Source organism: Artibeus jamaicensis, unplaced genomic scaffold, assembly GCF_021234435.1.
Source record: "Artibeus jamaicensis isolate MK-2021 breed Jamaican fruit bat unplaced genomic scaffold, CSHL_Jam_final contig_465, whole genome shotgun sequence".
Lineage (NCBI taxonomy): Eukaryota > Metazoa > Chordata > Mammalia > Chiroptera > Phyllostomidae > Artibeus > Artibeus jamaicensis.
Genome location: NW_026521843.1, coordinates 35,686,435 through 35,707,285, shown reverse-complemented (window position 1 = coordinate 35,707,285; position 20,851 = coordinate 35,686,435). Strand labels below are relative to the sequence as shown.

Sequence of the window (20,851 nt, the reverse complement as noted above, 5' to 3'; positions counted from 1 at the left end):
AGAGCTAGAAAATGCTTATGTACACTCATACATACAACGAAACATAAGCACATACACGTATTTATGAAATCACGAATGCTCACAGATACCTTCGGTCCCTTCCCAGAGAATTATTTCTTTCTCCCCTCATTTCATATTGGTATGTTCCTCCTATAGTGAAAACCCTGTTCCCAACACCACCGAAACACATGCTCATTTGCTTAATTCTTTAATACATCTAAAGCAGTTTTAGACCACTCTCAAATATCATTATAATAAACATAATAAAAGAATTCAGATCATTTTGCAAACCTCCGTCTTCCAACCTTGCCCAAGACTGAATGCACATCGTCAAATACAAGTTACTTGGATAAGTACCCCTTTTTTACTTTCTCCACCTTTAGTGTGGTTATGATATTCATTTGAAATACAGTTAGAATCATTTGTTTCTAAGATCAGAGCCTGGATTTTTATTTTACTGGGAAAGGGGAGACTGCCATTTATCTAAACCTAAGCACCAGGCACTTTTACCTACTCATTGCATTTATTCTCCACCGTAACCTGAAAGAAGAAACCATTTTATGGATGACAAAACCTTAGTCTAGGGATGTTAGAAACTTTCCCAAGGTTTTACATAGTAAATATTACAGTAAGTACAATACCTTGGAGCTTCCCCAGTGTTTCAGACATTGGCTTTTCTTATTTATACTAGTTCTTTTACAATTCCACAAAGGTCCTTTTTCCAACCTCAATTCTCGGCTTAATTCGTTCTGGAAAACTTTGAGAAGCGATTTGTTTGAAAACCAAATCTCCTTTGTTGCCCGAGAGATGCGTGGCAGGTCGTACAGGTATCAGCCGGAAAGGGTTGTTGGGGAGAGGATCGAGACCTGAAGTTTTGTGAGACAACCAAGGCATTTTTTTCCGTGAACATCTTGGTCAAGAACAGAATTGTTCAAGCACCAAGACGTTCAAGAACCGAGGTTTGACTGCAATTTAATCAGTTTGCTATTGTTGGACCCTTAGATTATCTCCCAACTTATTTATTTATTTATTTAGATCACATAAAATTTATTTTTAATTTTTATTTTTTAATTGATTATGCTGTTACAGTTGTTCTATTCCCCCCTTCATTCCCCTCCACCCTACCCCCCCATCCCCACCATTACCCCCCTTTAGTTTATGACCATGTGTCTCAAGTCCTTTAGGTTCTATATTTCCCATGCTATTCTTGCCCCCCCCCATCTATTTTCTATCTACTGTCTATGCTACTTATTTTCTGTACCTTCTCCCCCCATCTCCTCCTCCCACTCCCCTGTTGCTAACCCTCCTTGAGATCTTCATTTCTATGTTTCCACTCCTGATCTAGCTGTCCTTTTAGTTTGCTTTCGTTTTAGGTGTGGTTGTTAATAACTGTGAGTTTGCTGTCCTTTCACTGTTCATGTTTCTTTAACTTCTTTTTCTTAGATACGTCCCTTTAACATTTCATATAATAAGGGCTTGGTGATGATGAACTCCTTGAATTTGATCTTATCTGAGAAGCACTTTATCTGTCCTTCCATTCTAAATGAAAGTTTTGCTGGGTAGAGCAATCTTGGTTGTAGGTCTTTGGATTTCATGACTTGGAATACCTCTTTCCAGCCCCTTCTTGCCTGTAAGGTCTCTTTTGAGAAATCTGCTGACAGTCTGATGGGGACTCCTTTGTAGGTGACTGTCCCCTTAGCTCTTGCTGCTTCTAGGATTCTCTCCTTCATTTTAATTTTGGCTAATGTAATGATGATGTGCCTTGGTGTGTTCCTTCTTGGGTCCAACGTCTTTGTTACTCTCTGAGCTTCCTGGATTTCCTGGAAGTCTATTTCCTTTGCCAGATTGGGGAAATTTTCCTTTATTATTTGTGCAAATAAGTTTTCCACTGGTGGCTGTGCCTTTCCCCTTTCTGGTACCCCTATAATTCGGATATTGGAGCGTTTAAAGATGTCCTGGAGGTTCCTAAGACTCTCCTCATTTCTTTGAATTCTTGCTTCCTGACTCTTTTCTGTTTGGCCATTATTTGCTTTCTTCTGGTCCACTCCATTGATTTGAGTCCCAGTTTCCTTTTCATTGCTATTGGTTTCCTGTGCAATTCCATTCATTTCAATTAGTTTTGCCTTCATATGTTTCTCTAATTTGTGGCTATAATCAACCAGTTCTGTGAGGATCCTGATGACCAGTGTTTTAAACTGTGCGTCTGAGAGTTTTGCTATTCTTCATCGCTTAGGTCTATGGGCTCAGGGACTTTGAGAATTTGCGACATTTTTGGTCTGTTCGTGCCCTTTAAGTGTGAGAAGCGGCGCCTTGGACTCCCAGGTCCCTGGGTTGTGACGCTGTATGTGGGGGCGTGGTCAGAGCGGGGAAATGGCGGCGCCCTCTACTGCAGCTTGCAGCGGGGATGCCAGCCCGGTCCAACCGCCCACTCCCTCGCCTGTCCACTTGCGCACAAATAGGCGACCACAGTCAACACGCAGCACTGCTTCCCCGCTGTCTCCTCCGCGGTCGCTCGCCTGGTCACTCGCTCGGTCGCTCACTAGGTCCAACCCTGCGCCTGGATTCCGCGTCTGGATTCCGCGCCTGAGCCCGTCTGACCGAGTTTTCCTGTGCAATCCCGTTCCACCAGCCACTGGTTTTGCCCCTTACCGGTCAGGCTGCAGAATTTGTTTTTAACGGACTTCCGAAAAGTTCAATTTTCCATGTTCTGGCTGTGTTTGGTGTTGCTAATATTTAGTTGTCCCTAAACTTGGTTGTGTGAGAAGGCACGGCACATCCACCTGTACCTCCATCTTGGTGGAAGTCTCCAACTTTTTTATTTATAACTAATTCTGTTACAAACCTCTTTAAATATGTTTTACATATCTCTGAATTAGTCTTTCCTACAAATTACTAGAAATAAAATTCTAGGTACATAGTGATGGGCATTTTTAAGAGTTTTGGAAAAACTGGCTGTCAGAAAAGCACTACCCCTTTCACAGTAGGAAAACATCCATTTCTCTGTTATCCAGGTTGATTTTTTGGGTAGATAATATTTTCTTTCACATTATACAAAATTCAAAAACTACAGTGATAGTAGATCTTCCTATTTTAAGTAGACACTTAGTGCTCCTTCCTAGAGTCACTTACATGACTTATTTGTATTTGTTAATGTATTCTTTCAGACATTCTGTACTTGCCATTAAAAAAACACCCTGTATGAGTTTGATAGGTTAAAGTGATATGTTGCTGTTTTGAGCTTTGGTTACTAGTGAAGGTGAGCATATTCCATATATTTACTGGCTGCTTGTATTTGGTGTGTGTGAATGAGTTGCCTGTTCATATACTTTGCCCATTTTAAAATTAGATATTCATTTCTAATTTTGAGAGTTCTGTATATACAAAGGATGCAAACCTTGTCATGTTCCATTTGCCCTCAGTTTTCTAAAGAATTTTTATTTTGCTTTACATTTCAGTGAACATTTTAAATCTGCAAATAGAGAAAACTATAACTTATTTATAGGTTCATTTTTACATTTAATTCTGATCTATTTAAAATTGACTTTGAATTCCATCAGAGATTGTTTTATCCTGCGTGCTTTTTGGTGGTGAAATTGTTTTCTTATTCCCATCATACTCTAGTCTGTTCCTTAGTACCCGGAAGCAATCCTAGGGAACACAGGAACGCAGGGAATATGAAAACTGCTCCGCTCCCCCACACAGCACACCCTGAGTCGGACGTCAACTGGACTCTGGGTGTTGGTGCCATCTAGTGTTGTAGACAGAACATGAAGTCTGCGGGACGCCCTGTAGTTGACCACATGGAATATATTTAGTTGGGCAGAGAAATTGAGTGGTGGGTATTTGCTTCACACTACGAACGACTTTATAAAAGGATTTTGAATGTCAACGCATTGCACTGAATCGAACAAATGCTTGAATCATGCTGTTACCAACGTTATGAAACGACCTTAAAGATTCCCCCAGACCTGTGTTCTTTAACAAAAACTTAAAAGGTTGTGAAGTTTCAGAGTCAAATGGCTATTAGTTTTAAATTCTAAATTTAAGAATCCTTTGGCTCTTTTGCAATATCTGTATATTTATTTTAGATTATAATACAAGAAGTCAGCATTTTTGTAGTTCTTATTGAATAAGTATCACTTTCAACTTTACAGATTGTAGTATTAATTTTTTAGCAACTTATGTGAAATTGTTTATAGACTCTAAAATGCTCATTTTTTGACATTTTAACTCGTCGTTCATTTTCTAAAGTATTACTCAATGTCTTAAGGTTCAATTCAGAGTTGATGTTGAAGTGCTATAATTTAGTCCATAGAGGGCATTATATTACAGCATATTAACAGTGCTGTTTAATACCTTCAGTAGTGAGACATGTGTTTAGTTTCATATCTGAGAATGATGAAGTTTTGAAGTTCAGAACTACCGTGTAGCTATAATTTTTTTTTTAAAGAGTGCCGTTTTCTATTATCAGAAGTGGAAGTAATTATTTTAGCTATCAAGAATTATATACAAGCAAGCAATCCTCAGTTTAGAGTAGTACTTTCAATCCAAATGACATCCTCTTTTCCACTTTATTTCTTTTTATCTCTGAACATTGTAAAGAAAGCAAAACAAAACCACATTTTCCTGGGGTCCAGAAGAAGAGGAAGGAAAGAAATGGGAAAGGAAGAATCTCGGGAGGACCGGCTAGGGCAGATCTACAGCTTACATATCGCTGCCTATTCTAGACTCCAGCCTTGTGGTGTCTGAAACCCTGCCACTTGGATACAAACCACACACACACACACACACACACACACACACACACGACTGTAGAGAAAGTAGTTTTTAAATTCTTTAGTAGAAATCAGTATAACTGTGTCATGTTCCTGCCAATGAGATGAGTGCACTAAGAAAACGAGAGTTTTGACTTGAGAGCTGAGAAGAGAAACAAAGACCTGCAGGCAGTTTTTGAGCGTGGTTAGGGGTGGGAAGCGTGGTTAGGGGTGGGACGTGCTTGGGGAAGTTCTCCCCATTGGCTTTTGTCACGCTCTAGGGCGGCATTTGGGGATATGGAGATTGAGGAATGGAAAGTTGCTGGACATGAACTTTGAACAGTTTATTTCAAAAGTTTTGCGTAAGGCTGATTTTGAATTCAGGGAAAGGAGACTATCTCCTCCCCTCCCCCTTCTCAGTAATACGAAGTAGGACTTAAAATTGAGACAGCACTTTCATTTCCTTGCAATATAAATAAAGTACTCCTCTGTCGTTCCCCCCTCCTTTGAAATCCCTCCTTTTAAGAGGAAATAGGTTCTTATCCCAAATAACCAAAGTGCTGTTTTGCAAGTTGGGATTATCTGCTCTATTTGAAAATTGTCATTGAAAATTTTTTCCTTTGTTAAATATTTGAAGGAAAGCAAAATCAATGATAAGTTTTTTTAAAACAGGTTTATGTCCTTTATTTGTCTGTGAAGTTGGAATTTAATGTAGAATGAGACCTATAAATAAATTGATCTCAGCTGGAGAATAACAGTGCTGTATAGCAAAGAACAATAATTTGTGTGTATAAGCACTTCTGAGGTTTATTGCCTAGATTTAGCTCAATATGTGTGCTTTCTTAGATGTGCTTCAAGGATGTGGTTTGACTTATTTTCAGCATAACACTAATGGTGAATAGGTAGGGCTTACATGGGGCCTACTCTTTGTCAGGCACTGTCCTAAGTAAGGCCATTTGCAGATACTAATTCATTTGATCCTTACAATAAGCATAGCCCGTATGGCTTTATATTTTTAATAAATTTCTCATCAAAATTTAAAAATTTAAGCACTTTTTTTTTGCTTAGCTTACCAGACTAAAAATAACTCTAGTTTTAAAGCTTTTCTAAGAAAGACATGGGCAAAATTTCAGTTGATTTATATGAGCTAGTTTTCCCTGTAAGGTTAATAGTAGCCTAAATTGCAAAGCCCGTATAAGTTAAAGAATTAGATATTACTGGGTAAGGTTGAACTTCCAGGGTTCCTACCTTGACTTTTTAATCTGCCAGGGGAGCTATTAAGTACATTTAATGTTTAGATGAATGGGTATAACTATACATTCTTGTCTTCTCAGACAGTTTTTTAAAATTGTGGAACCAAGTGAAGTACTGGAAGATGTGAATGGTGTGGAGATCTCTTTCCCCCTCCCCCCCTGTCAGTGTCGTAATCTCCGACTTGAAAACTTGTTCGGGTGTAGTTTTTGGATGCTTTATTCTAACACCAAAGTATTTATTGGCCTTCAGTTTTATGGGGTTCATTACTAGGAAGTATTTTGTACTTACTGAATAGTTGGGGATTTCAAACTGTTTTACTGTGAGGCCAGACATTTTCAGCTGTGACCTGATTGGGTAGCAGGTTCTCAAATCGCGCATTACACAAGGGTTCAGGGATTAAAGTTTAATGTTAAATATTAGCTTGAGCTGAGAATACGGACGTTTTTTAAAAGTTACTTTGCTTTATGTTTGGAGTTAGAGAAGCAGATAGGGAAATAACTGACTCATTGATATTCAGGCCACTTCTGTCATTAACAATTTTGTAGGATTTTGTAACCCACATAGTTTTATTTATTTCCAGAAAATATATCTATTTTAGTGTAGCTGTCTAGTCTTGAGAAGTGTGTACTTTTGTACATAGGCTATATATCTTATACTCTGTCATACCACACATTGTAAAATATTTTAGCTGATTTGTCATGTGTTGCCTCTTCTGCTTAGTCAAATGGTAGCCTCTGTTAACACAGTTGTGGAATATTAATAGACTAATGTTCTGCACTGGAATTAATGCCACTTTTATGAAGTCGAACAATTTCAGAAATTCTGTACCTAGATTTGTTTTTGTGTATTTATCATTAAATTTTGAGTTTGGTCTTATATCATTTTTCCAAGGCAGATAGTGTAATTAGTACACGAATATTTCTCAAGCTAAAGGTCTTATCAGTAGTTCCTGCAGCATTGTCTAATAGATAATTATTGAAAGATTGAGTTGGAGCAGGTGATGATTCAGAATAAGTGTAACTCTGAAATTCCATAATTGTAGAAGAAGGAAAAATAGCATTGCATTAGAAAGATGAGACTGTTGAAAGTGAATTAAAAGTTTTTTCTATTGAAGTAGCATATATTAAACAAATAATTTGGCTTTGTGGTTGTCTGCATACACACACACACACACACACACACACACACACACAATGCTTGAATGCTTTAAGCATTTATAAACTTAGGAGAAAGTAAAAAGAGACTCCGCATTTCTCAGGCTTGAAATGTAAGCTGTTACCCTTGAAACAAAAGCTGTTGCAGCTTTTCTGTGGTGCATCAGGAGGGCAGATCATGACACCACGGGCGGTCAGAAGAAATATTTGAATGACTATGGTGTATCTGCTTTTTGATCTTCTGCATAGGAATGCTATTGAACCTTTGAAATTACTATGTGGTGAGTAATAATATCTATGCATAAACTTTGCAATCGGTCAATTTTTATCTTAACAGGCAACTACTGATTTTAGAATGTTAAATGAAACTGAAAACCAGCAGTATAATTCACCCATCTCTCAAAATGAAACAAAACCAAGAACTTACATGGTCTTAGGTTTACTTCAAATACATTCATTGGTTAACTGCCAAAAACACCCTCTTTCTTTCGGTGGGATGCCCCTCCCCCCTGCAAAAGTAGCTCCATTTGCTATGAGCAGCAAGCAAAAGACTAGAACAATAAACAGAAGGAAGGCAGTAGTGCCTGAGTATTAGTAGCCTAGTTACAGATTGCACTGCGTCAGACTTGCTCCACACCCAGAAGACGTCAGGTGACGCCGGTCCTGCTGCAGCCGTGCAGCAGAGGATCCGCAGGCTCGCGTTGAGGAAGCAGATAGTTCATGTCTCGGAGGGTGGATTTTTGCAGCTGCGACCTCTCTGTTGGTATGCATAATTGATCCTTGCATCTGGAGGGCAGATCGTGACAAGACATGGACGGTCAGAAGAAGAATTGGAAGGACAAGGGTATATCTGCTTTTTAATCTTCTGTTCAGTTTTTGTGTGTGTGTGACCAGTAACATATTTCTGTGAATAAGCTTTGCAGTGTAGATATATGTTGAACTGAAAGTGAAACCTATGAAAGGTTTAAGAGTCAAGGATTAAAACAGCGATTTCAAGTGTTTTTACATTTGGTTGTGTGTGAGAGAATGTCGTGCTGTTCTTTTTCTCTGGCATTCGGTCTAGTCTTTGCAGTCCTGTCGTTGATTTGGTTCTGTGCAATCTTGCACATTTTAAACATTGTAGTTCTAATGCATTTCATCTGATGGTTACTTTGTTGTGATACATCTACAGAGCTGTCTTTGTATTTCATAATGATGTATTTTCTATGCCTAAATTTTTTTTTTTAAAAAGCTGACTCGGTGTAGTTGAAATTCTATCCAAAGGTTTGTAGGTAGCAGGACACTGCATTTGCAATAAGCCTGTTTTCTTCTTTGGGAATGTTACTGAGCCTGTAAAATTACTACCAGCCTCCTTTTAACTAGATTACATTTTTTGTGTCTTGTTAAAATATATACACAGTAGTTTGTAATACATGTCTATATTTAAGACACTAATCTTCATCCTTATAATAACCAATCATTGATCTCAATCCTCTTTCCTCCCCCTTGAAAGCCTAGATCCTTTCAAGTCTCAGTGGATTATTGTGTAAGAATTTAAGCCCATATGTGGTAAAATGTTGACTGTAATGAATATTTTAAAATTATTCTGTAGATGTTAAATGTGCCATTTAAGAAAAACAGAAGGTGGTAGGCTGGGTGCATCTTGATTACTTATAATAAATTATCTTTGAAATTATTAGAGCTATTAAGTGGTCCAACTAGGTATTCCACACAAGCAGGTTTTATAATTTTTTTAAAAATACATCCTTCTACAACAGGATTGGTAATAATGTTTCTAAAAGCAATATGTGGAGCTAATTTCGGCAGCCTTCACAATATCTTCTAACTAATTTGTTCAATAAAGAAATGTGGGGAAAAGGTGAGTTTAAGATTGAGTTCATATTGAGATACAGCTATTTATAGAAGAAAAAAAGTACAGCTTTGGATTTTTACCTTTATGGTTTCTTTACATGTGAATTTAATAAAAGGTTTTTCTTTTTTCATCCTTCTGACCATTGGCATTACAAAGTGAATTGATACACTAGTTTTTGATAAGGAAAAATAGTGAAAACGCATTAAACACAGGCTTTAAATATAGGTGAAACCTCATGTCAGGGCCTACTCTGAAATCATTAAGGTTCTTATTAATTATTTAAATCTTAGACCATTTAATAACATCATGAGTTCTTTATCTGCTGAACTACTTTAGGGATATTTTGTGACATGAAAAATTAAGACCCAGTATAGGCCATATTATACTAGATATTTGTTTAATTTTTAGGCACTAAATATAAAATCAAATGTACTCTTCAGTGTCTCTGGGGGTCCCCACTTTGTATGTAAGTGTAATGGCCTAATATTTTTTAGTGCTTGTCTTTGGCTTTTTTACTTGGTAAGCCTAACTTCACCTGTTTTCCTGATTTATTGGTGAAGCCATAATTTAGTATTTCCTTCAGCAGCTAGTTTTAATGTAGATTATATATTATGACTTAAATGAAAATCAGGGAGAAGCTGAAACTGACATGGAATGAGATTTTCCTCACTTTATGAAGAGCATGTGATAGTAGAGAAAAGAACCTAATCTAGGCTTTAGTTATATTTTTAAAAATATATTTAGGTCTGTATTCTTTTCTGCTGCGCCTCCTACCACCCCACCCTGCCTCCCACCCCCTTAAGCACCGTGATTGGAACATACCCAGTCTGCTAGTGGTGGTGAAGTCTCTCTCGGATGAGTAAGTACAGGGGTCTAATGGGAGTTAGAGAGAGTCTCATTTCAGTGCTTAAAGTCATTTGAGGTTTTTGTTTTGGTTTTTTGGTTTCTACACTGATTAACTAGTTTTTAAGATATTGTATCCTTTGGGCTAAGACCAGTACTGATCATTTGTGTTCTTCACATATTTTTCATCTTGGATTTTCTATTTCCAGCAGGACACTTTAAAAAAAAAGTGAGATCTACACAGTACTTGGTTATATGGAAAGCCTTAAGACGGACAAAAGATTTTTGAAGAGCATAAAATAAGAAGGAATGGGTAGGTGTGGGGGTGAGAATGATGTAACCACTAAACACAGCACATTTAGCTGAGACACTGAATAGAGCTTTCTGGGTAGGACAGAGTATTTATAGGACAGTAGTTGAAAGATAAGATTGGTATGGTTAAAAAGATTACAAGATCTAGGTCAAGTTTCCTCAAACTTCCCTGAAGTGCTGCTTAAAAATACAGGTTCCTGTGATCACACACTCAGACATACCAAATCGGAACTGACCATTGAAGGGCCTGGCAGTCTCTATGCTACACGTGTGCTGGTATAATTCATGTTAAAATCAGGCAGATTTAGGAAACATCAGTCTAGGTTTTTAAGTTTCTGTTCTGGTATGTTTTGATTTGGGCCAGAGTAAGACACTTAAATTTCTAGGCTCCCAGTGCTGATGTTCTCTGGTTTTATAAAGATAGTTTGGACCAGACTGTAGAAGACATTGGGTTTTGGACTTTATCATAAAGGAGATAAAAAGCCTTTGGAAGTTTTCAAGGAGAGAGTAATAAAATGATGCAGGTTTGAAAGACTGGTTTGGTGCTGTGTCAAGTCACTTGGAGAAGAACTTAGACAAAGCAGGATGACTGTGTGCCCAAATTTAAAGCAAGTAGTGTCTCAACTTGGCTTGAAATAGAAATGAAAAGGAAGTGACAGATTTGGGAAAGAAGGAATACTTGACATTTGACACAGATTTGTGGGACTGGGGTGAGGGAGGGACTCAAAGGACAACATGCAATTTCAGTCAAACCTTGAATTTTGACTGAAACGGCAGTGCTAGTGCATTAGTATTTGTGGAGATAGAACTAAAGGAGGTAGAAATGACACCAGGGTCAGTTTCAGAAACTTCAAACAGGAAGTGAGGGTAGACATTTCTGAAGCTCAGAGGAGGGACAGGTTTAATGATGAAGAATTGGGTATCGCATGCAAAGTGAGACAAGTGAGTACGGCGAGGACCCAGCAGTCCCCATTTATCTGTGGGAGGGCATTCTGAGACCTGGAACCAGGAATCGCACCAAATTCTGCCTGGTACTGTCTTTACTCCTACATACCTACAGTGAGGTTTTATTTATAAATTAGGCACAGTGAGATTAGCAACAGTATCTGATAATAGAGTGGAACAATCCTAGCAGTGTACAGAAGTGAAAGGTAGGTGAATGCGACCACTCACTGTAGGGGGTTCCTTGCTGAAGTCCGTGTACAGGCTCAGTGCTTTCCGGCACAGCACGTTGCTGTCGGTCGGAACGTGTGTTCTGTTCCTGCCTTCCACATGCACACTTAATGCCTTTTCCATCCCACCTAGGCCTTACCCCACACTCTGGTAGTGACTTTTACAGTTTGAGGTGTGACAACAAAACTAGCACAAATGTATTTTTCCTTCACAATTTCACCGGTGGAGGAAGATTTGGTCTTATCAGAGATCCTAGCAACCTCAGCATATGGTTTTGTTTTTTTTAACCTTAGTTCAAGAATTTTTACCTATTCACTTAAGGGAGGCGCTTTGAGGCTTTGGCACATCCAAATTGCCAGCATCACTGCTCTCGTGCTTCAGGGCCATTATTAGTAAATAAAGTGGGGGTTACTTGAGTGGAGGTTCCTTAGTGGCTCTGTTAACCAAGGTGCCTACTAAGTGACCAAAAGGCAGGTGGCGCAGGCAACGTGGACATGCTGAAGAGGGGAGGACTCGTGTCCCGGGCAGGATGGGGAGGCGGTGGGGCAGGACTGCTCGAGAATTCTTCGTGCTACCCAGACTGGTGTTCAATTTAAAACTTATCATTTATGTTTGGAATTTTCCATTTAATGTTTGCAGACTCTAATTGATGTTGGGTAACAGTCTAGCCATGGGTAAGGCCAGACTACTGTATGTGCATAGGAAGAACCGAAGATTCACGAAGGAAGGCCTAAGACCAACTTTGTGAGGATGCGAAGGGTGTGAGGATGGCCAGGGAAGATCAGGAAGTTACGGGCAGGGCAGGACAGTACATGTCACTGATACGAAGGTGGAGAGAATTTTCAGGAAGGGATGTGTGTTAAATACGAGGGTAACTGTTTAATATGAAGATTGAGAAGTTTTTGTGGACCCTGTTGAATGTTAGGTATAGTGTAACTGTTCATTATTATTAGTACTTTTTGGATTTGGCAGTTAACATGCTACAGGTGTGGTCTTTGACAGAGGTTTCTGTAGGATGGGGATAGAAATGTTTCTAGAGTTAGAATTCAGTTTGACTGTGCTTTAAGGCACAGTAGCTTTGGGCCATTTTTGGAATATACTTCCTTGCAGAGGTTCTTGTTGGGCTCCCTGATTTTTACTTTGGAAAGCCTCCCGCCATTTCTTCAGAAGCTTAAGGGTACTCGAGTGCATGGATATCGGTGTGTGTACACACTGACGGGCTGGGTTCTCGCTGCTTGAAATAAATGCCTTCGAAACCCCTGGGAATGCCTCCCCCACCCCCCACTTCCCCCACAAAAAAAGCCTGAGAAGGGAACTTAGCTAATTGAGAGACCTATTGATTAGAAAAAGGCCTCTGCTTTCATTTCGAAACTTAGTTGAAACCCTATCACTCAGGCCTTCATGACTTTGTGCAAAGTGGTTTTGCTGTTCATTTTTAACATTCTGTATGTGTTGGGCGGAATAGAGTCCATTTTGATCCATAACCATTTATTTCCCCATTGGGGAAATATACCTTTCATTTTAAAAATATTCCACGTCGTTTTCATGGTTTTAGTATTCTATGTACTACTAATGCCACACAATTATATATTCACATTTTCCCTAAAGTTTTTCAAGTATAAAGCAATGCTACAATGGATATAGTGGAGTGTAAATTTTGTTTTTTATCCATGATTATTCCTAACTTGCTGGGTGATAGTATTGAGGCTCCTGTTGCAAAACTGCCCTCCAGAAATGTTGGTTGTACAGAGAACTCAGTGCCTGTCCTGAAACTGGGCCAAGACTCAATACTGTGCATGCATTTCTGATGGTTTCAGCTCTTTCCAAGGTAGCTGTTTGGGCAGTTTTTAAGTAAATTACTTGATGAGAACCGGGTTTACATTAAAAACAGGGAATTTGCAAGTGTTTTCTTGTGGGTATGGTTAAAGTCCTCTGTGGGTAGGCAGTGAGAGCAGTGGTGGAAATAGCCTCTCAGGTTTTGTTTGCCCAGGTCTGGGTCCTCCTGTTTCCTCACCAGGACTCCCAACTGGTTTTTCCACCAACCCCAGTGCCTCATAACCAAGTTCATTTTCCAAGAGTGTTCCTCTAATGGTAGCGCCTAAGGAGCTTTTCTTTCCTTCTCAAATAAAGTTTATTTTACACCGTCTATCCTGGACTCTTAAAAGGCACCCCAGGTCCGGTCTCAAGCTTCATAACCCTGCCTCCCATACTTCGTCTGCAGCCGCACTGAAGGCCTGGTACCTGGTCCCTCGATCATGCCTGCCCTCTCGCCCCGTTGCCCCTTTTCACTTGGTCCCATCTGGGCTTCTCAGAGGCTGCGCCCCGCCTCCGTGTTGACCTGGCCTCTCAGCAGAGGTGGTCCAAGTTCCTCACGACTCCCATGTCTTGGTTTTCATTTTGTGGTGTTTATTACAGTTACTTGTGTGTATATCTTGGCTCTTTTTCTAGCCTGTACATTCCTTGAGGGCAAGAACAGTGGGCTCATGGCCTCATCACTAGGTCTCCTTGTTGACTTCGTACAGCTTCTTCAAGGAAGAGGCTGAAAGCTCTGGTGTTCTGCTAGGGTTAGTTCCGGCTGCGAACCCTATACATACATTCCTGGAGATGTTTTAAAATGTTTTTTTCAAGTGGAAGAAATAAGAAAAGAGATTTCCTACCTTACCCATTCCTAGAGGAGCAGTTAAATCACTTAAGCAACTTTTTATAAGCCCAGGACTTTAGATGATACCTGCAGACGAGTCATTTTTTCCAACTTTCTCATTTCATAGGTAAGGAACCGAAGAAGACAAAAGAGACTATTTACTATTTGTTCAGGACCAAGTAGCTTGTGGCCTGTTCAAAGGGCCTTTGTTTTTATTTTACAATTCATATTTGCCCTTGAACAAACGGAAGTGTGATAAAAGCCAGGGATTTCACCGATGATTTGATACTTTTTCATTAATCTAACTGTGGTATTTAATTGAACACGGTATTTCTTTTTGTATGGTTCTCATGCTACAATAAAAGGGACAGTAGGCTGCATGTAAAAGAAGGTGGGTGGTGGTAGGTGTTTAGTTAAGGTTAAGCCCAGTGGGAACTCTGGGCCAGGAGTGTAATTTTTCTTAGTCCTTAGGGATTGGATTACGTGCTCGAATGTAGGGATAATATTTAAGCAGTGGATAGAACAGACCTATTCTGGTCTGTAGGTATCCCCTAGATTACCTTTTTATTTATTCAGTTAACTCCATCTCTGGCTAGAATGTAAGCTAAAGGATGTCACTAAATTTAATTTAGCCAGTGCTGCTCTTTGAGTCTTTGGAGCGGTATTTGGAGACCACATTTTGTTCGTTTCTCTGCTTTATCACGGATAATGCTGTCATCTGTTACTTGGTGTGTGTTTCTGTGTGGGTGGTGGACGGGGGGGCGGGTGGTATTTATAAAATGGATACATATATTTAAATCTGTTTCATGGCTTTCACATCTCAATCCAATCACCTCTTCAGCATTTATTTATGTGAGGTATTGATAGACACTAAAATACCGTTGTCTCTTTTTAAATGAGTATTTAAATGAGTATAGTCACCACTATCTTATACTATGTAGCATTTACTTAAGGAGCACAGAGTAACTTAAAGATTAAAAAATGTGAAATATTAATGATATCCCTGCAAATCTATTGTGAGTGTGCATTGAGATAAATTTAGGAACTTCTACTCTCAGACTATAGATTTGCTAAAATTCTTATTTTTCCATAAGGATGAGGAATTATAGTTTTTTTGTTGTATACACTCATTTGTGTATTTTTTCTATCTAAATCTAAAATAATTTAGATTATTCTGGTTAATTATATGAATACTTTACCTCATTTCTTTATCTGTACTATTAACCATTTATTCAGTGAACATTTGTATTGAGTGTGTACAATAGGTGTATGAGGTTATAGAAGTGTAAATATAACTACTTTATCTGCTAATAAAGTTCATGTTTTTGTACTAGTAATTTGCTTTGAGTCCCTCCCCATTCTATTTTATTAAGCTTTGCAAGTTTCCAGAGTTTCAGAACAGTGTTTTCTATTTCGTTTTTTATTAGTAGAAAATAGAATTTTGAGCAGCAATTTCCTATTTTTAAGATTTGGTGCCTGTACCTTGTGGAATGTTTGGAGGCCAACAAGCAGTACAATTTAAACCACAGTGTGTTACACATTAAACCAGTGCATAGTCCAAGTTTAGCCTTTCATTTGTCAGTCTTGGCTCAATTTCAGTAATTTAAAATAAATAACTACCTGCTTACCAAAATTTACCACAAATACAGACTTTTTGCAGGAAGACTCCTTATTCTGACATCCTTCACAACTGAAGATTGTTAAAATTTGGTAAGGTAGGGAGAATCATTGGCTTGGAATATGTATATATAGCATGCTTAGAAGATATTTATTTAGCTTTATCTTAAAGAAAATGGAATTAGCTACGTATATGAATTTTCCTCTGGGAAATTTCATATTCTGTTCAAATGTCCTGGTCTTCCTCAGGGAAATTTATGGTTTGAGATTGGAAGTGGGAGTTAAAAGTTATTTTTTGCTGTGTTTTTTGTCCTCTTGTAATAAAGCTAGACATAGAATTAGTGCGATTAAAGGAAATATTACATGAACTAATTTAGCGTATTGTTGAATTTAATTAACTTATAAATGAGACACATGTGGTAGTTGTCGGATCTTACTGCTGCTCCCTGTCTCAGAGAAATCCGGTTACCCCTGAAAGGCAGCGAACACCTGCAGGCGGTATCCACCTTTCTGCAACGGACTGAAACATTTTCTACTTAACAATGCCTAATGTAGGAAAAAAGACTATTTGAAGTGAACCCAAGTCTTTAATAATGGATTTGATAAAGAGTTTACCTTGAAACAAAACCAGCACTTATAACAACAAATTTTAGTTCGTTCTTAATGAAACATATGTTGTAATTACAGATGCGTATTAAGTTCTTAGAGTGAACAGAGAGGATGAATCAGTCCTTGGGTCTTTAGAGAGTGTAATTTTTTACCACAATTGCTTGGCGGTACAAAATGGCATCTTTTACTTCATGGTTGAATTTTACAGTGGCTCACATATAGATGTCCCTTTACAAAAAATGTTCAAGAGTTTTATTAACTTTCCTAGTGGCTTCTTATACATAATTTTTTGAGGTCAGATGTTCTGTTTGAAGTGCCTTTTGGATCTTCTTGGGTTTTTTTTTAAGAGCAAATTCTCCAATATCATTCATAATATTAAACTTATAAAATCCTGCGTTATTAGAAAGATTTGCAATTTTGCATTGCAATTGATGTGTGTTTTATGTGGATATATCTATATCTATTTAGATACAGTTTTAAGTTATTTTCAGAGTGAGAATTTAGATAGCTTCTCAGAAACAATGGGCAATTTAAACAACATCATTTATTCACATCGAATCTATATTACTGGAATTATTAATGTATGCATATAACTGCTCGTGTTAGTAAATTGCTTCTCTCTTCTCAGTTACTGAGGTTGAGATCAGAATACTATTTGGCATCCTTGAGCAGGATAAAAGCAGACTTGAACACTGGCCTATTTAAGTATGAAATTTGGTGTGATGGACCGAGTGAGGCCTTAGTGGTCAGACTGGATTTCAGTCTGGAACTCTGCACAATTTATTTAATAATACTTCCAAGCCCTGGTTGCCTCATGTGTAGCAGATAATAAATAATTTATAGAGTTGTGTGATTCGTGGTAACGTAAAGTACTTGTATAATACCTTGCTTGGAATACAGGATTACTAAATTATTATGGAAAAGTCAAGCATAGAATTTATGTTAGTTTTACATAAAATGTGTTTTCCTTAAACGTGTGGTGGTTGAAATTGACAACACACAGTGATGTCCAAAGTCAGGCAGGAAGGATTTCCTGGTGAAAGAGACAAGGACCTGAAATGGTGTGTCTTTCAAAAAGTCCAGTAAGGGAAGAGGGGGTGACCAGCAGAGATTGCTGGTTTGCCAGGTACTTGATTAAGATACTTTGTAGCAATACTACTGATCCATCCATCTGAAACTTGCCAACTGAAACTGACTCCAGTGTTTTCAGAGAAAGTTGAATTCATTGTTAAAAAAAATAAATAAAACTAGAGCTTAGTTAAGCATTGCATTTAATATTTGATTGCCCTGCTTGACTTTATCTGTTGAGATATTACCTTTATTTACTGTGTTTATTTCCATATGTGACACTTCCTTTAATATTAAACTAACTTACTAGGTGGTTGTCATTTTCCTAATTTTATGTGTGGGGGAACTAAGTTCAGAGATCTAATCAGGGTCCTACTGATGGGAACAGGAGGAAGAAAGAGGGTGGAACTCTTCTTACCGTCCTTGTAGAAAGCTCCCACTCTGCACAGACCTTGTTCTGGGCTGTCACCTGTCACTTTAGCCAAGTGATTGCTTACTGTGTGCAAGTAAAAGTTTTCTGTGTGGGGCTGAACTGTCAGCTCTGAGTTCTTGTCACTTTTCCTGCCAATTGAAAAGAATTTGGTTTAAGGATTGTGATTCCTAATAAATACATAACTGTTTATTAATATAAAAGTCATGCATGTGAAAAATAGCAACTAAAACTTTAATTTTTATGTATTTTTTGATTCCTGTTTATTTAACTGCATTACTCGTTCACCTGACTTTGTTGAAGAGAACTTAGTATTCCCTTTTGCTTAGGAGGTAACTGTCTTCTTGCAGCTATTCCTTCCTGGTATTTTTAGGACCAACTGGTTCACCTTTTTTCCCTCCAGACAAAAGATTTTGAAGTTGAAACCTGGCTTCAGGCTATTCAAGGAAGAGATTCAGTGAGAATTTAATTTGAAGCAAAATGTAACTGGGTGACTTATGCATGTAAGGCGTGTGTGCTGGCACTATTTTTAGCTGGGACACATGACAGTTTATGATTACTAGATGGAGGCAACTTTTCTTATTCTTCACTGGGCCACAAGTTATTTTTTGAAGAAAAGATTGTAGTGTGCTGAATTATTTTAGGTTAAAATTTTAAGTGATAAAGATGCTGTAGTTCTGTGCATGACACGTCACAAACATCTTCCACGTTTTTATTTTGAAAACAAAAGTTGGCATCCCTTTTTCCTAAGTGACAAAAGTTGGTCAGCGTTGTTTTAGTAATCCACAAGCATTTCCCACAGCTGTGAGAGGGAAGACCGCTGTTAAATCAATCTCAGATCTTTAAAAGGGTATTTCTTGGACATTTTATGTAGGAGTACGGTTGAGCCACGGTAGGTGACTGTGCATGAGCTACAGGAGGCTAAGCTTTTCATGTACTGGCCCCGTGTCTTCATTTTGGTTTCTCAAGAATAGAGAGGCCGTTAGACTCTACACTCACAAACAGAACTAGTAAAGTGACTACAAAAGATTCCAAAGTTGCATTTTAGTGACCTAACAGTTCTTATTTAAAGATGTCCTTTATTTTAAATTAAAGATGTCGATTTATTTTAAATTGATATTGTAGTCTTTAATTAAGATGCTTTTATTCCTAAGGATAATCTGGCCAGTGTTCACACGCTGTTCTGACAGCAGATGTTGGCCCAAGCAGATGCTGAGATACAAAGAGGCAAGGTGCTCATCAGTCTTTCAAAATGTACAAGCAGGTACAAGCCTGTAAAACAGTATTTGCTGCTTTATAATTTATCTGAAAGCATAGCTATTTGCTATTTAATAAGTGTAGGTATCTGATAATGATTGAAATAAAATGTGTTAAATCCAAAGCGTAGAAGCATTTTTAAATAAGTTAATTACAATTAGCGAATGCCTTAAACTGGCATAAAGTATGCCCCCATTCTAATCAGTCAGTAACATTCATTGAAAAATTAGCTAATTCAGGCTTTGTGCTCTGCGCCAAGCCAGGCTTTGTGCGGCTGCGGTAGAAAACAAGATGGCATGCTGCTGTCTTACGGAGCTTACAGCCTAGCGGAGAAGTGCGTGTTAAAATGAGTAATTTTTCAGTTTATTTGTATTTTCTTCTTAAGTGTATAAATCTTTGGTTTTTAGTATAGTCACAAAATTGTGCAGCCATCACCGTCATCTAATTCCGGAACATTTTCATTCTCTGCCCCCCTCCCTCCAAAACCATTCCCATAGCAGTTGGTCACCATCTCTGCTCCCCCAGCCCCTGGCAACCACTCATTTGCTTTCTGTCTCCATAGACTTGGCAGCCCTAGACATTTCATATCAACGTAGTCATACAACTGTGACCTTCTGTGTCTTGACACCTTGTTGAAATCAGTTGACTATAATTGTGAGTGTTTGTATGGGGCTTTAAATTTTCCCACTGATCTCAGTCCATCCTGAGCAACTACTACACTGTCTTCATCATGTAGGTTTGTGAAGCCTTGAAGAAGGGAAGTATGGGTTCTCAGACTTTGTTCTTTTTCAAGATTGTTATGGCTGTTCTGGATGCCTTGCATTTCTGTGTGACTTCTACAAGTGGCTTGTCAATTTCTGCTTAAAAGCTGCCAGGATTTTGATAGAGATTCCAATGTAGATCAATTTCGGTAGTATTACCATCTTAATAATAATGCCTTCTTTAATCTATAAATATAAGTTGTCTTTTCATTTATTTGTCTTTAATTTTGTTCAGTGCTGTTTGGTAGTTTATAGTTTCTAAGTCTGGCACTTCTTTCAAACTTTGTTCCTTAGGTATTTTATTCTTTTTGATGTCATTGTAAATGGGATTTTCTTAATTCATTTTTGGATTGTTTGTTTCTAATATATAGAACTGTAATTGATTTTTGTATGTTGGTGTTATATCCTGCAACTGTGCTGTACTTGTTTATTAGTTCTAGTAGCTTCTTTCTGGATTCTTTAGGATTTTCCATATAGAAGATTAAGTTATTTGCAAGTGGAAATAGCTTAATTTATTTCTTTGTAATCTGGATGTCTTATTTCCTTTTCTTGGTGCCCTGCCTTATACCTCCAGGATAGTGCTGTCCAACAGTGGAGAGAACAGTGTGTTTGTTTCTGGTCTTAGCAGAAGAGCTCGTTTCATCATTAAGTATGTTAGCTGTGCCTTTTGTTTTTCTTTCCCTTTCCTTTTTTAAAATCAGCTTTAGCACATTGCTTCTATTCCTGGCTTAAGTATTTTTATAATAAAAAGGGTGCTAGATTTTGTCAGATGCATTTTCTGTGTGTCGTGATGATCATGTAGTTTTTGTCTTTAATTCTATTATTATGGCATGCTATATTAACTAGTTTTCATGTGTTGTACGACCTTTGTATTCCTGGGATATGTACCACTTGGCCATGGTGTATAGTCCTTTTGCTGTGTTGCTAGATTCAGTTTGCTAATGTTTTGTTGAAGGTTATTATTTCTCTATTCATAAGAAATACTGGTCTGTAATTTTCTTGTGATATCTTTGCCTGGTTTTGGTATTAGGATTGCACAAACATCTAAATTAACTAAGGGATAGAAATTTCTTGATGAGTATTAGAAGCAACAGTATTTGAATGTATTTCTCAGAAAGGGTGTTAA

The 20,851-nt window shown here is 38.0% G+C and overlaps 1 protein-coding gene across 4 annotated transcripts in view; it reads left to right on the top strand.

The window, feature by feature from the left end:
- RTN4 (reticulon 4) overlaps positions 1–20,851 on the top strand; it is a 76,111-nt gene that overhangs the window by 31,378 nt on the left and 23,882 nt on the right. Inside the window, exon 1 of one of the 4 annotated variants that reach the window (XM_037125779.2) lies at positions 7,772–8,006. The exons of the other annotated variants lie outside the window; for them this stretch is intronic. Coding sequence (XP_036981674.1) covers positions 7,973–8,006 — 34 coding nt within the window. The 5' untranslated portion in view covers positions 7,772–7,972. Of the gene's footprint in view, positions 1–7,771; positions 8,007–20,851 lie in introns of those variants that run through there. 4 annotated transcript variants of the gene reach the window in all.